Source organism: Chlorocebus sabaeus, chromosome 26, assembly GCF_047675955.1.
Source record: "Chlorocebus sabaeus isolate Y175 chromosome 26, mChlSab1.0.hap1, whole genome shotgun sequence".
Taxonomy (NCBI): Eukaryota; Metazoa; Chordata; class Mammalia; order Primates; family Cercopithecidae; genus Chlorocebus; species Chlorocebus sabaeus.
In genome coordinates, this window is record NC_132929.1 from 15,969,601 (window position 1) to 15,983,567 (window position 13,967).

The window sequence follows — 13,967 nt, forward strand, 5'->3', positions numbered from 1 at the left end:
TTCTTATAGCCATTTTCTTTCAGAGCAGGTCTGTTGTCAATTCTCCTAGTTTTTCTTCATCTGAGAATGTCTTCATTTCATCTTCTTTCCTGAAAGATATTTTTACTGGATATAGAATTCTGGGTCCACTTTTCTTTTCTTTTCTCTTCTCTTCTTTTCTTTTCTTTTCTTTTCTTTTCTTTTCTTTTCTTTTCTTTTCTTTTCTTTTTGAGATGGAGTCTCGCTCTGTCACCCAGGCTGGAGTGCAATGGATGGCACGATTTCGGCTCACTGCAACCTCCACCTCCCAAGCTCAAGTGATTCTCTTGCCTCAGCCTCCCGAGTAGCTAAGTAGCTGGGACTATAGGCATGCACCACCACACCCGGCTGATTTTTGTATTTTTAGAAGATATGGGATTTCATCACATTGGCTGGGCTGGTCTCAAACTCCTGACCTCAAATGATCTGCCCACCTTGGCCTCCCAAAGTGCTGGGATTACAGGCGTGAGCCACCATGCCCAGCCAACATTTATTTTCTTTCACCACTTCAATGATGTTATTCCACTGTCTTCTGGCCTCCGTGGTTTCTTTCTTTTTTTTTGAGACGGAGTCTTGCTCTGTCGCCAGGCTGGAGTGCAGTGGCACAATCTTGGCGCTCTGCAAGCTCTGCCTCCCAGGTTCGCGCCATTCTCCTGCCTCAGCCTCCCGAGTAGCTGGGATTACAGACATCTGCTACCACAACTGGCTACTTTTTGTATTTTTAGTAGAGACAGGGTTTCACTGTGTTAGGTAGGATGGTTCGATCTCCTGACCTCATGATCCGCATGCCTCGGCCTCCCAAAGTGCTGGGATTACAGGCATGGGCAACTGTGCCCGGCCCTCCATGGTTTCTAATAAGAAATCTGTAGTCATTTAGTAGTTCCTGACCTATACATAATGTGTTGATTTTTCTCTGGCCTTGTCCAAGATTTTTTCTTGTTTAGCTTGGGCTTTCAGAAGTTTGATTGTGATGTGTCTAGATGTGAATTTTTTTTTTTTTTTTTTTGAGGCAGAGTCGAGCTCTGTCACCCAGGCTGGAGCGCAGTGGTGCAATCTCAGCTCACAGCAACCTCCACCTCCTGGGTTCAAGCGATTCTCCTGCCTCAGCCTCTCAAGTAGCTAGGATTACAGGCATGCGCCACCACACCCAGCTAATTTTCTATTTTTAGTAGAAATAGGGTTTCTCCATGTTGGTCAGCATGGTCTCGACTCCTGATCTCAGGTAATCCACCCGCCTTGGCCTTTGAAAGTGCTGGGATTACAGGCATGAGCCACCACACCCTGCCTAGATGTGATTTTCTTTACATTTAATCTGTTTGGGGTTCACTGGGCCTTTTGAATTTGCAAATGTATGCCTTTCACAAAATTTGACAAATTTTCAGCCATTATTTTTAAAATGCTTTTTTATACCTACATCTCTTTCTTCTTTCTCTCTCTGGGACTTCAGTTGCACAAATTTTAGATCATTTCTCCTTACTCTGCTACCAAGAATCTGTCCAAATTAAACCTTTTGATATCATTCCATAGGTCCCTGAAGCTCTGTTTAGCCATTTTTCTTTTTGTTTTTTAGATTGGCCCATTTTTATTGCCCTGTCTTCAGGTTCACTTATTCTTTTCTCTTCCATCTCCATCCTGCTATTGAAACCATTCAACATAAATTTTTTATTTCAGATACTGTATTTTTCAATTCTAAAATTTCTATTTCATTCTTTTTTATAATTTCTGTTTCTCTGTTGAGAATTTCTGTCCTTCCATTCATTTCAAATGTTTTTACCTTTATCTTATGGAACATAGTTATATTAGGTACTTTAAAATCTCCAAGCTGGGCACGGTGGCTCGCGCCTGTAATCCCAACACTTTGGGAGGCCAAGGCGGGCAAATCACTTGAGGTCGGGAGTTTGAGAGACCAGCCTGGCAAATATGGTGAAACCCCATCTCTACTAAAAATACAAAAATTACCTGGGCGTGGTTGTGGGTGCCTGTAATCTCAGCCACTCGGGAGGCTGAGGCAAGAGAATCGCTTAAACCCAGGAGGCAGAGGTTGTAGTGAGCCGAGATTGCGCCACTGTATTCCAGCCTGGGTGACAGAATGAGACTCTGTCTCAAAAAACAAAATAAAATAAAATCTCCATCTGAAAACGAGGCCATCTGGGTCATTTTATGTTTGCATTCACTTACTGTTTTTTCCTTTCAAAGTTGGTCACATTTTCCTAGTTCTTTGTGTGTCAAGTAATTCTTGTATCCTGGACATTTATCCTGACCCTATGTTATAAGACTGATCCTGTTGGCTGATATTCTCTGGAGAATATCTATGTTTTTGTCTTAGTAGACAACCACACTTCAGATATTACAAGTTCTTTGTCATCTTGTGTGGCTATTCATTCCATTGTCAGTTCAGTTTTCAAGTCCTTTGCTATATTGCTTTGGGTCTGTCCCATGCACGTCCTGCTTAAGGGTTAATCTAGGGCTTGGGCAGTGGTTTAATCATAGTTCAGTTCTCAAAGCCTTTTCTGTGCTGCTTTGAATCTACCCTGTGCATGCACAGCTCAAGAGGGAACCTAAGATGTGTGCCAGTTCACATACAGAATTAGGAGATCCTCTTGTTCAGCTCATTCCTTTGCAGTTCTCCTCCCATATTCTTTGACCTTCAGAGTCCTCTTTTCCCAGTCCTCATGCCAGTAAGATTGGGGTTTCTTTAGGAGTTTCAGATTCACATACCACCACTGCAACAGTTCAAAACCACAAGAGAAAATAGAAGAATAAAAAACAGGAAACAATCCTGCGTGGGTTGTTTCTTCAAGTTTTGACCCCTCTCCACAGTCTATTTGCTTTTGTTGACTTTTCAGAGCCCTCAGTTAGTTGCTTTTTTTGTATATTGTCTACAATTTTTGATCCTATCAGTGAGAGAGAGAGAGAGAGAGAAAAGGTGTAGTGGGCATACTCCATCTTGGCCAGCACCTGCAATTTATTCTGGGTTTTTTGGGGTTTTTTTTACCCTTATGATAATACTTTTCAAGGCTGGTTGAATGAAGCAGTGGTGGGAATGGAGAATCTCTTCTGATAATACTTAAAACTGTGGCAGCAGCATAGGAAGTTTACTTTTCAAACTTCTGCCAGCTTTGCTAAAGTAAAATGTCATGTCATATGCAACTTCATTTCATATAGGTCAGGAGAAACTGTATATGTGCGTGTGTGCGCATGCACGTGTATAGAAAAAGACACTCAGTGATAAAATAGATGTGGCATAATGTTAACAATTGGTGGGTCCAGTTTTCTAATAAAAAGTTGGTGGGGAAACTCTAATCTTAATAAATTCTGTGATCTTAGTCTTAATAACCCTAACCTGATCCTCAGATCAACTTAATGGTGATTTTCAGAATAATTTAAATTGGTCAAACTTGGGCATTTAAAGGGAAAGTTAAATCATTCTAGCCAAAACTTTTCATGATCTTAAGGTGACTCTCTTTACTTCCAAGAGAATAAACATGTTCTTTGGGATATTTATGCATTCTTCCCCCAGCCTATTCTTCTAATTTGTTTACTTTAACAAATTGGAAATTTAGAGTCTGGTAAAGTCGTGGTCACCTCACTAAAAGTTAGTTGTCCATTCTGCTGCTTTAGACAATTCCAAGCTCGAGTGTCTCGACAAACTCTGTTGGCACTTGAGAAAGAAGAGGAGGAGGAAGTTTTTGAGTCTTCTGTACCACAACGAAGCACACTAGCTGAACTAAAGAGCAAAGGGAAAAAGACAGCAAGAGCTCCAATCATCCGTGTAGGAGGTGCTCTCAAGGGTAAGTTTGTTAAATGTTATTTTGGAAAACTGTTAGTTTCTAGTGGTAAAATCACATAAGTGGTAAACTCATGTAAGCAGATAATACATAAGTATACCTGTGGGCACTGTTCTAGTTTGCTGAATACTGAGTAGCACAAAGAAGGAAGTCAAAGGAGAACTAATATTACAGTGTGCAGTAAAATCAAAATGCATCAGTAATTTTGTGTCTTAATTAAGAAAGACCTAATATTTAGGAAGCATCAAGATTTTCTGAGTTTGAATTGTAAGTTGAAAGAAGATATGTAGTAACACAGCAGGTGTTGTTAAAGCGAAACTTATGTATACCAAAGCCTCAGAGAATGATACTAATATGGTTAAGAAGCCTGCCTTCAGAGCCCTTTGGGACCAGACATTAGACTCTGTATACCCAAAGATCAGCAATAATTTTGTTTTAATTAACATTGACTTTTTTTTTTTTAAGAGATAGGTTCTCTCTCTGTTGCCTGAAACGTGGTGGTGCAATCATAGCTCACCACAGCTTCAAACTCCTAGGCTCAAGCAGTCCTCTTGCCTCAGCCTCCCAAGTAGCTAGGATTATAGGTGTGAGCCACTGCATCTGGACAACACTGACTATTTTTTAGAGCAGTTTTAGGTTCATAGCAAAATCGACCAGAAGGTACAGAGAATAATAAGCTTTTATTTATTATATTTATAGCAGTTAGACATGTAAACCAGACTTTTTTTTAATCTCTTATTTCTTTCCTGGTATCAATTTATCAATAATCAGAATGTTGCTTGGTGATTCTAGAATTAGGATATAGAAAGTGTATGGTCCCAAAGGCTATTTAATCCAGATTGTGACGAAGCTTGGTTAATAACCAGCCCCACAACAGAGAAAACCCCTAATAAATGGGTTAATTTTGTATTCTCTAGTTCCAGTATATCTCTGGATATACTCCATTGAGAGAAAGTTTAAAACTGAAAAATAAAACTTAGGTTAGTTTCTGATAAAACTAGATAATGTTATAATGATGACTGAAGGAAGATGTAGAATGTCTTTCTTGGAAATCTGTGAATAAAAGATGGGGGGTGACTGGAGGAGGGAAAAGAAGGCAGAATATAAGTAACAAAGAATGGATAAAACGATTCTATTTTTGATTTATTAAGTTTTTTTTATTTAAAAAAATTTTTTTTCTATTGTAGTGGAAATATTCTCCTTGAGTTGGGGAAGAATAGGTATACTTTATCTGTCATCTAAGTTAATAATGAAATATTTTACTTGAAGTTTTAATATTTTTGCTCCTAGCTCCAAGCCAGAACAGAGGACTCCAAAATCCATTTCCTCAACAGATGCAAAGTAATAGTAGAATTACTGTTTTTGATGAAAATGCTGATGAGGCTTCTATAGCAGAGTTGTCTAAGCCTACAGTCCAGCCATGGATAGCACCCCCCGTGCCCAGGGCCAAAGAGAATGAGCTGCAAGCAGGCCCTTGGAACACAGGCAGGTCCTTGGAATACAGGGTAAGGACTCTTAGATCCAGTGCTTTGCTGACACAACAAAGACTTCACATTTAGAGTAGAGAAGTATTTTTACCACCTCTTTTAATTCCTCTTGAATATTTAGGTATGGTCTATATATGCTGTCTCAGAACATAAAACTATGGTAATTTTAGTTTTCTTCTTCATCTCCAGCCTCGTGGCAATACAGCGTCACTGATGGCTGTACCCGCTGTGCTTCCCAGTTTTACACCATATGTGGAAGAGACTGCACAACAGCCAGTTATGTGAGTATGGTTTTTGGATATTTTGAAGTGAGAATTATTAAGAGTGGGCAGAGGCACCTATTCTACTTCCCAGAGGCATTTTCTTCTTTGTGAAGATGAAAGTAACCAGGCCAGGTGTAGTAGCTCACACCTGTAATCCCAACATAGATGGAGGCAGGAGGATCCCTAGAGCCTAGGTGTTCAAGACCAGCCTGGGCAGCCTAGTGAGACCCTGTCTCTATTTATTAGAAAATAGTAACCAAAGTTTTGTATATCCTTTATGTTTGTATTCCTTTGAGTATGTTAGGGTTAAAAGACCGTTTGTTAATATTTTATTAAGGAATAAACTTATTAATTAGGTTTATATTTTCATTACTGAACATTGCTTTAGGAAAATTAATGGCGGCTATTCTGGAAGATGGATTGAACACAGATAAATAAGCTATTGGAATGGTTCAGGCAAGGATATTAAGGAGCGGTATTTGGGCAGGGTAGTGGTAATGAAAGCAGAAGGGAGCATGGATGGGAGAGGCTTCAGCAGTAAGTTTGAAGATTTGTCTGATGGGATAATAGGGATGTAGGGAAAAGATAGTGTGATTTAAGTGAGACGTTCTCATTTTGTCATTGATAGTAATGAGAAATGATGATAGTTTTCCCTCGTATCCTGCTTTTTCCTTCTGGACATATTTTTCCCCTTTCTTCCTAATCCTTAGCGTTTCTGTTTTTAAGAAAAAGTGTAGTAGCTGGTGGTTAAATAAACAAGTCAGCAAGCCAGCCTGAGATTTAGTCTAATGCTTAACATTGCCTAGTTCTTTTTTTTTTTTTTTTGAGACGGAGTCTCACTCTGTCGCCCAGGCTGGAGTGCAGTGACGTGATCTCGGCTCACTGCAAGCTCCGCCTCCCGGGTTCATGTCATTCTCCTGCCTCAGCCTCCCAAGTAGCTGGGACTATAGGCGTCCGCCACCACACCTGGCTAATTTTTTGTATTTTTAGTAAAGACGGGGTTTCACCGTGTTAACCAGGATGGTCTCGATCTCTTGACCTCATGATCCGCCCACCTTGGCCTCCCAAAGTGCTGGGGTTACAGGTGTGAGCCACCCCCGGCCCTGGTTCTAATACTAGGTTGAATTCTGTCCCATTGCAAGAGTTACCTCATAAGTAATTTATAACTCCCACTACATGCTAGGAATGCAAAAATAATAATTAAGATTTTGAGCAAAAATTCTGTTCTGCCTAAGTGCTCAGGACAAGGGGAAGGCTTTTTTTTTTTTTTTTTTAAAAAACAGAGTCTTGCTCTGTTGCCCAGCAGGCTGGAGTGCAGTGGCACCATCTCAGCTCACTGCAACCTCCACCAAACAGAGTCTTGCTCTGTTGCTCAGCAGGCTGGAGTGCAGTGGCACCATCTCAGCTCACTGCAACCTCCACCTCCTGGTTCAACAGGCATGGCAGCCCATGTTTGCCATCCGAGCACTTTGGGAGGCCAAGGCAGGAGAATCACTCGAGGCCAGGAGTTTGAAACCAGCCTGGGCAACATAGCAAAAACCTGACCCTACAAAACAATTTTTTTTTTTTTTGAGACAGAGTCTCGCTCTGTTGCCCAGGCTGGAGTGCAGTGGCACAATCTCAGCTCACTGCAAGCTCCACCTCTCAGGTTCACGCCATTCTCCTAACTCAGCCTCTGGAGTAGCTGGGACCACAGGGCCCACCACCATGCCTGGCTAATTTTGTCTATTTTTTAGTAGAGACAGGGTTTCACCGTGCTAGCCAGGATGGTCTCGATCTCCTGACCTCATGATCCACGCGCCTCAGCCTCCCAAAGTGCTGGGATTACAGGTGTGAGCCACTGCGCCTGGCCAACAATTTTTTTTTAATTATCTGGGTATGGCGGTGGGTGCCGGTAGTCCTAACTACTCGAGTGACTGAAGGAGGATCACTTGAGCCCAAGAGTTTGAAGCTACAGTGAGCTATGATCATGCCACAGCACTCCAGCATGGGCAACAGGGCAAAAACGTATCTCTAAAAAATAAATCAATTGTAATAATAAAGAAAAATCAGCCTGGCATGGTGGCTCATGCCTGTAATTTCAGCACTTTGGGAGGCTGAGGTGCAAGGATTGCTTGAGCCCAGGAGTTCAAGACAAGCCTGGGCAACACAAGGAGACCCTATCTCCACAAAAAATTTAAAAATTAGCCAAGTGTGGTGGCTTGCGCCTGTGGTCCCAGCTACTTGGGAGGCTAGGCATCACTTGAGCCCAGGAGTTTTAGGCTACAGTGAGCTGTGACTGCACCACTGCACTCCAGCTTGGTACAGAGTGAGACCTTGTCTCAAAAATAAATAAATAACAAAAATAAAAAAGAAAATCCTATGAGCCTTTATAGAAATTGATAACATACATTTATAGATGTCTGGTTTTTCTAATGTTTCAAGTCATTTTGTAGAAATATGACTTATGTTAAAATTAATATGGCATAGGAAATATTAAACTTACTATTTTTGAGACAGAGTCTCACTCTGTTGCCCAGGCTGGAGTGCAGTGGTGCAGTCTTGGGTCACTGCAACCTCTGCCTCCTGGGTTCAAGCGATTCTCCTGTCTCAGCCTCCCGAGTAGCTGGCATTACAGATGCCTGCCACCACGCCCAGCTAATTTTTGTATTTTTAGTAGAGCCGGGGTTTCACCACGTTGGCCAGTCTGGTCTTGAACTCCTGACCTCGTGATTCGCCCGCCTTAGCCTCTCAAAGTGCTGAGATTACAGGCGTTAGCCACCACACCCAGCCTTTTAGAGCCTTTTTTTTTTTTTTTTTTTTTTTTTTTCAACTTCACTGAAGTATAATCCCGTGGCTTTTAGTATGTTCACAGAGTTGTGCAGCCTTTACCACAATCAATTTTAGAGCATTTTCATCACTCCAGAAAGAACCTTGTACCCAATCCTGTAAGACTCAATTCCCCACCATTACCCTAATCCCCACCTTAGCAATCAACTGTTTTTTTGTTTGTTTGTTTTTGTTTTTGTTTTTGTTTTTTGAGACGGAGTCTCGCTCTATCGCCCAGGCTGGAGTGCAGTGGCGTGATCTCTGCTCACCACAAGCTCTGCCTCCTGGGTTCATGCCATTCTCCTGCCTCAGCCTCCCGAGTAACTGGGACTACAGGTGCCCACCACCATGCCTTGCTAATTTTTTGTGTTTTTAGTAGAGACGGGGTTTCATCGTATTAGCCAGGACGGTCTCGATTTCCTGACCTCATGATCCACCCACCTTGGCCTCCCAAAGTGCTGGGATTACAGGCGTGAGCCTGCACGCCCGGCCAACTGTTTTTGTCTCTAGATAATTTACCAATTCTAGACATCTCATGTAAATAATATAATATGTGGTTTTTGTTTTTGTTTTTGTTTTTAGACAGAGTCTTGCTCTGTCACCCAGGCTGGAGTGCACTGGCGCAGTCTCTGCTCACTGCAACCTTTTCCTCCCAGGTTCAAGCAATTCTCCTGTCTCAGCCTCCTGAGTAGCTGGGACTACAGGCATGTGCCACCACTCCTGGCTAACTTGTATTTTCAGTAAAGACAGGCTTTAACCACGCTGGCCAGGCTGGTCTCAAACTCCTGACCTCAAGTGATCTGCCCACCTCGGCTTCCCACACTGCTGGGATTATAGGCGTGAGCCACTGCGTCCGGGCAGTGTATGGTCTTTTCTAACTGGTTTCCTTCACTTAGGGTAATGTTTTCAAGGTTCATCCACGTTGTGACATGTATCAGTACTTCATTCTTTTTTATTGCCAAGTAATATTCCATTGTGTGGGTCCACAACATTTTATTTTATTTTATTTTATTTTATTTATTTATTTATTTATTTTTTAAAATTTATTTATTATTATTAAACTTCAAGTTGTAGGGTACATGTGCACAACGTGCAGGTTTGCTACATATGTATACTTGTGCCATGTTGGTGTGCTGCACCCATCAACTCGTCATTTACATCAGGTATAACTCCCAATGCAATCCCTCCCCCCTCCCCCCTTCCCATGATAGGCCCCGGTGTGTGATGTTCCCCTTCCCGAGTCCAAGTGATCTCATTGTTCAGTTCCCGCCTATGAGTGAGAACATGCGGTGTTTGGTTTTCTGTTCTTGTGATAGTTTGCTGAGAATGATGGTTTCCAGCTGCATCCATGTCCCTACAAAGGACACAAACTTATCCTTTTTTATGGCTGCATAGTATTCCATGGTGTATATGTGCCACATTTTCTTAATCCAATCTGTCACTGATGGACATTTGGGTTGATTCCAAGTCTTTGCTATTGTGAATAGTGCTGCAATAAACATACGTGTGCATGTGTCTTTATAGCAGCATAATTTATAATCCTTTGGGTATATACCTAGTAATGGGATGGCTGGGTCATATGGTACATCTAGTTCTAGATCCTTGAGGAATCGCCATACTGTTTTCCATAATGGTTGAACTAGTTTACAATCCCACCAACAGTGTAAAAGTGTTCCTATTTCTCCACATCCTCTCCAGCACCTGTTGTTTCCTGACTTTTTAATGATCGCCATTCTAACTGGTGTGAGATGGTATCTCATTGTGGTTTTGATTTGCATTTCTCTGATGGCCAGTGATGATGAGCATTTTTTCATGTGTCTGTTGGCTGTATGAATGTCTTCTTTTGAGAAATGTCTGTTCATATCCTTTGCCCACTTTTTGATGGGGTTGTTTGTTTTTTTCTTGTAAATTTGTTTGAGTTCTTTGTAGGTTCTGGATATTAGCCCTTTGTCAGATGAGTAGATTGCAAAAATTTTCTCCCATTCTGTAGGTTGCCTGTTCACTCTGATGATAGTTTCTTTTGCTGTGCAGAAGCTCTTTAGTTTAATGAGATCCCATTTGTCAATTTTGGCTTTTGCTGCCGTTGCTTTTGGTATTTTAGACATGAAGTCTTTGCCCATGCCTATGTCCTGAATGGTACTACCTAGGTTTTCCTCTAGGATTTTTATGGTATTAGGTCTAACATTTAAGTCTCTAATCCATCTTGAATTAATTTTCGTATAAGGAGTAAGGAAAGGATCCAGTTTCAGCTTTCTACTTATGGCTAGCCAATTTTCCCAGCACCATTTATTAAATAGGGAATCCTTTCCCCATTTCTTGTTTCTCTCAGGTTTGTCAAAGATCAGATGGCTGTAGATGTGTGGTATTATTTCTGAGGACTCTGTTCTGTTCCATTGGTCTATATCTCTGTTTTGGTACCAGTACCATGCTGTTTTGGTTACTGTAGCCTTGTAGTATAGTTTGAAGTCAGGTAGCGTGATGCCTCCAGCTTTGTTCTTTTGACTTAGGATTGTCTTGGAGATGCGGGCTCTTTTTTGGTTCCATATGAACTTTAAAGCAGTTTTTTCCAATTCTGTGAAGAAGCTCATTGGTAGCTTGATGGGGATGGCATTGAATCTATAAATTACCTTGGGCAGTATGGCCATTTTCACGATATTGATTCTTCCTATCCATGAGCATGGTATGTTCTTCCATTTGTTTGTGTCCTCTTTGATTTCACTGAGCAGTGGTTTGTAGTTCTCCTTGAAGAGGTCCTTTACATCCCTTGTAAGTTGGATTCCTAGGTATTTTATTCTCTTTGAAGCAATTGTGAATGGAAGTTCATTCCTGATTTGGCTCTCTGTTTGACTGTCACTGGTGTATAAGAATGCTTGTGATTTTTGCACATTAATTTTGTATCCTGAGACTTTGCTGAAGTTGCTGATCAGCTTAAGGAGATTTTGGGCTGAGACAATGGGGTTTTCTAAATATACAATCATGTCGTCTGCAAACAGGGACAATTTGACTTCTTCTTTTCCTAACTGAATCCCCTTGATTTCTTTCTCTTGCCTAATTGCCCTAGCCAGAACTTCCAACACTATGTTGAATAGGAGTGGTGAGAGAGGGCATCCTTGTCTTGTGCCAGTTTTCAAAGGGAATTTTTCCAGTTTTTGCCCATTCAGTATGATATTGGCTGTGGGTTTGTCATAAATAGCTCTTATTATTTTGAGGTACATTCCATCAATTCCGAATTTATTGAGCGTTTTTAGCATGAAGGGCTGTTGAATTTGGTCAAAAGCCTTTTCTGCATCTATTGAGATAATGATGTGGTTCTTGTCTTTGGTTCTGTTTATATGCTGGATTATGTTTATTGATTTGCGAATGTTGAACCAGCCTTGCATCCCAGGGATGAAACCCACTTGATCATGGTGGATAAGCTTTTTGATGTGCTGCTGAATCCGGTTTGCCAGTATTTTATTGAGGATTTTTGCATCGATGTTCATCAGGGATATTGGTCTAAAATTCTCTTTTTTTGTTGTGTCTCTGCCAGGCTTTGGTATCAGGATGATGTTGGCCTCATAAAATGAGTTAGGGAGGATTCCCTCTTTTTCTATTGATTGGAATAGTTTCAGAAGGAATGGTACCAGCTCCTCCTTGTACCTCTGGTAGAATTCAGCTGTGAATCCATCTGGTCCTGGACTTTTTTTAGTTGGTAGGCTATTAATTATTGCCTCAATTTCAGAGCCTACTATTGGTCTATTCAGGGATTCAACTTCTTCCTGGTTTAGTCTTGGAAGAGTGTAAGTGTCCAGGAAATTATCCATTTCTTCTAGATTTTCCAGTTTATTTGCGTAGAGGTGTTTATAGTATTCTCTGATGGTAGTTTGTACTTCTGTGGGGTCGGTGGTGATATCCCCTTTATCATTTTTAATTGCGTCGATTTGATTCTTCTCTCTTTTCTTCTTTATTAGTCTTGCTAGTGGTCTGTCAATTTTGTTGATCTTTTCAAAAAACCAACTCCTGGATTCATTGATTTTTTGGAGGGTTTTTTGTGTCTCTATCTCCTTCAGTTCTGCTCTGATCTTAGTTATTTCTTGCCTTCTGCTAGCTTTCGAATGTGTTTGCTCTTGCTTCTCTAGTTCTTTTAATTGCGATGTTAGAGTGTCAATTTTAGATCTTTTCTTTTGTGGGCAGTTAGTGCTATAAATTTCCCTCTACACACTGCTTTAAATGTGTCCCAGAGATTCTGGTATGTTGTATCTTTGTTCTCATTGGTTTCAAAGAACATCTTTATTTCTGCCTTCATTTCGTTATGTACCCAGTAGTCATTCAGGAGCAGGTTGTTCAGTTTCCATGTAGTTGAGCGGTTTTGATTGAGTTTCTTAGTCCTGAGTTCTAATTTGATTGCACTGTGGTCTGAGAGACAGTTTGTTATAATTTCTGTTCTTGTACATTTGCTGAGGAGTGCTTTACTTCCAATTACGTGGTCAATTTTGGAGTAAGTACGATGTGGTGCTGAGAAGAATGTATATTCTGTTGATTTGGGGTGGAGAGTTCTATAGATGTCTATTAGGTCTGCTTGCTGCAGAGATGAGTTCAATTCCCGGATATCCTTGTTAACTTTCTGTCTCGTTGATCTGTCTAATGTTGACAGTGGAGTGTTGAAGTCTCCCATTATTATTGTATGGGAGTCTAAGTCTCTTTGTAAGTCTCTAAGGACTTGCTTTATGAATCTGGGTGCTCCTGTATTGGGTGCATATATATTTAGGATAGTTAGCTCTTCCTGTTGAATTGATCCCTTTACCATTATGTAATGGCCTTCTTTGTCTCTTTTGATCTTTGATGGTTTAAAGTCTGTTTTATCAGAGACTAGTATTGCAACCCCCGCTTTTTTTTGTTCTCCATTTGCTTGGTAAATCTTCCTCCATCCCTTTATTTTGAGCCTATGTATGTCTCTGCGTGTGAGATGGGTCTCCTGAATACAGCAGACTGATGGATCTTGACTCTTTATCCAGTTTGCCAGTCTGTGTCTTTTAATTGGAGCATTTAGTCCATTTACATTTAAGGTTAAGATTGTTATGTGTGAACTTGATCCTGCCATTATGATATTAACTGGTTATTTTGCTCGTTAGTTGATGCAGTTTCTTCCTAGCCTTGATGGTCTTTACATTTTGGCATGTTTTTGCAATGGCTGGTACCGGTTGTTCCTTTCCATGTTTAGTGCTTCCTTCAGGGTCTCTTGTAAGGCAGGCCTAGTGGTGACAAAATCTCTAAGCATTTGCTTATCTGTAAAGGATTTTATTTCTCCTTCACTTATGAAACTTAGTTTGGCTGGATATAAAATTCTGGGTTTAAAATTCTTTTCTTTAAGAATGTTGAATATTGGCCCCCACTCTCTTCTGGCTTGAAGAGTTTCTGCCAAGAGATCTGCTGTTAGTCTGATGGGCTTCCCTTTGTGGGTAACCCGACCTTTCTCTCTGGCTGCCCTTAAGATTTTTTCCTTCATTTCAACTTTGGTGAATCTGGCAATTATGTGTCTTGGAGTTGCTCTTCTCGAGGAGTATCTTTGTGGCGTTCTCTGTATTTCCTGGATTTGAATGTTGGCCTGCCCTACTAGGTTGGGG

General features: G+C 40.9%; 1 protein-coding gene across 3 annotated transcripts in view; it reads left to right on the top strand.

Annotated features, from left to right (window-relative positions):
* BUB1B (BUB1 mitotic checkpoint serine/threonine kinase B) overlaps positions 1 to 13,967 on the top strand; it is a 66,492-nt gene that overhangs the window by 19,632 nt on the left and 32,893 nt on the right. For all 3 annotated transcript variants that reach the window (XM_008017062.3, XM_008017061.3, XM_038009829.2), the window contains exons 6-8: positions 3,640 to 3,809; positions 5,097 to 5,311; positions 5,483 to 5,574. In XM_008017062.3, the coding sequence (XP_008015253.2) occupies positions 3,640 to 3,809; positions 5,097 to 5,311; positions 5,483 to 5,574 (477 nt within the window). The remainder of the gene's footprint in view (positions 1 to 3,639; positions 3,810 to 5,096; positions 5,312 to 5,482; positions 5,575 to 13,967) is intronic.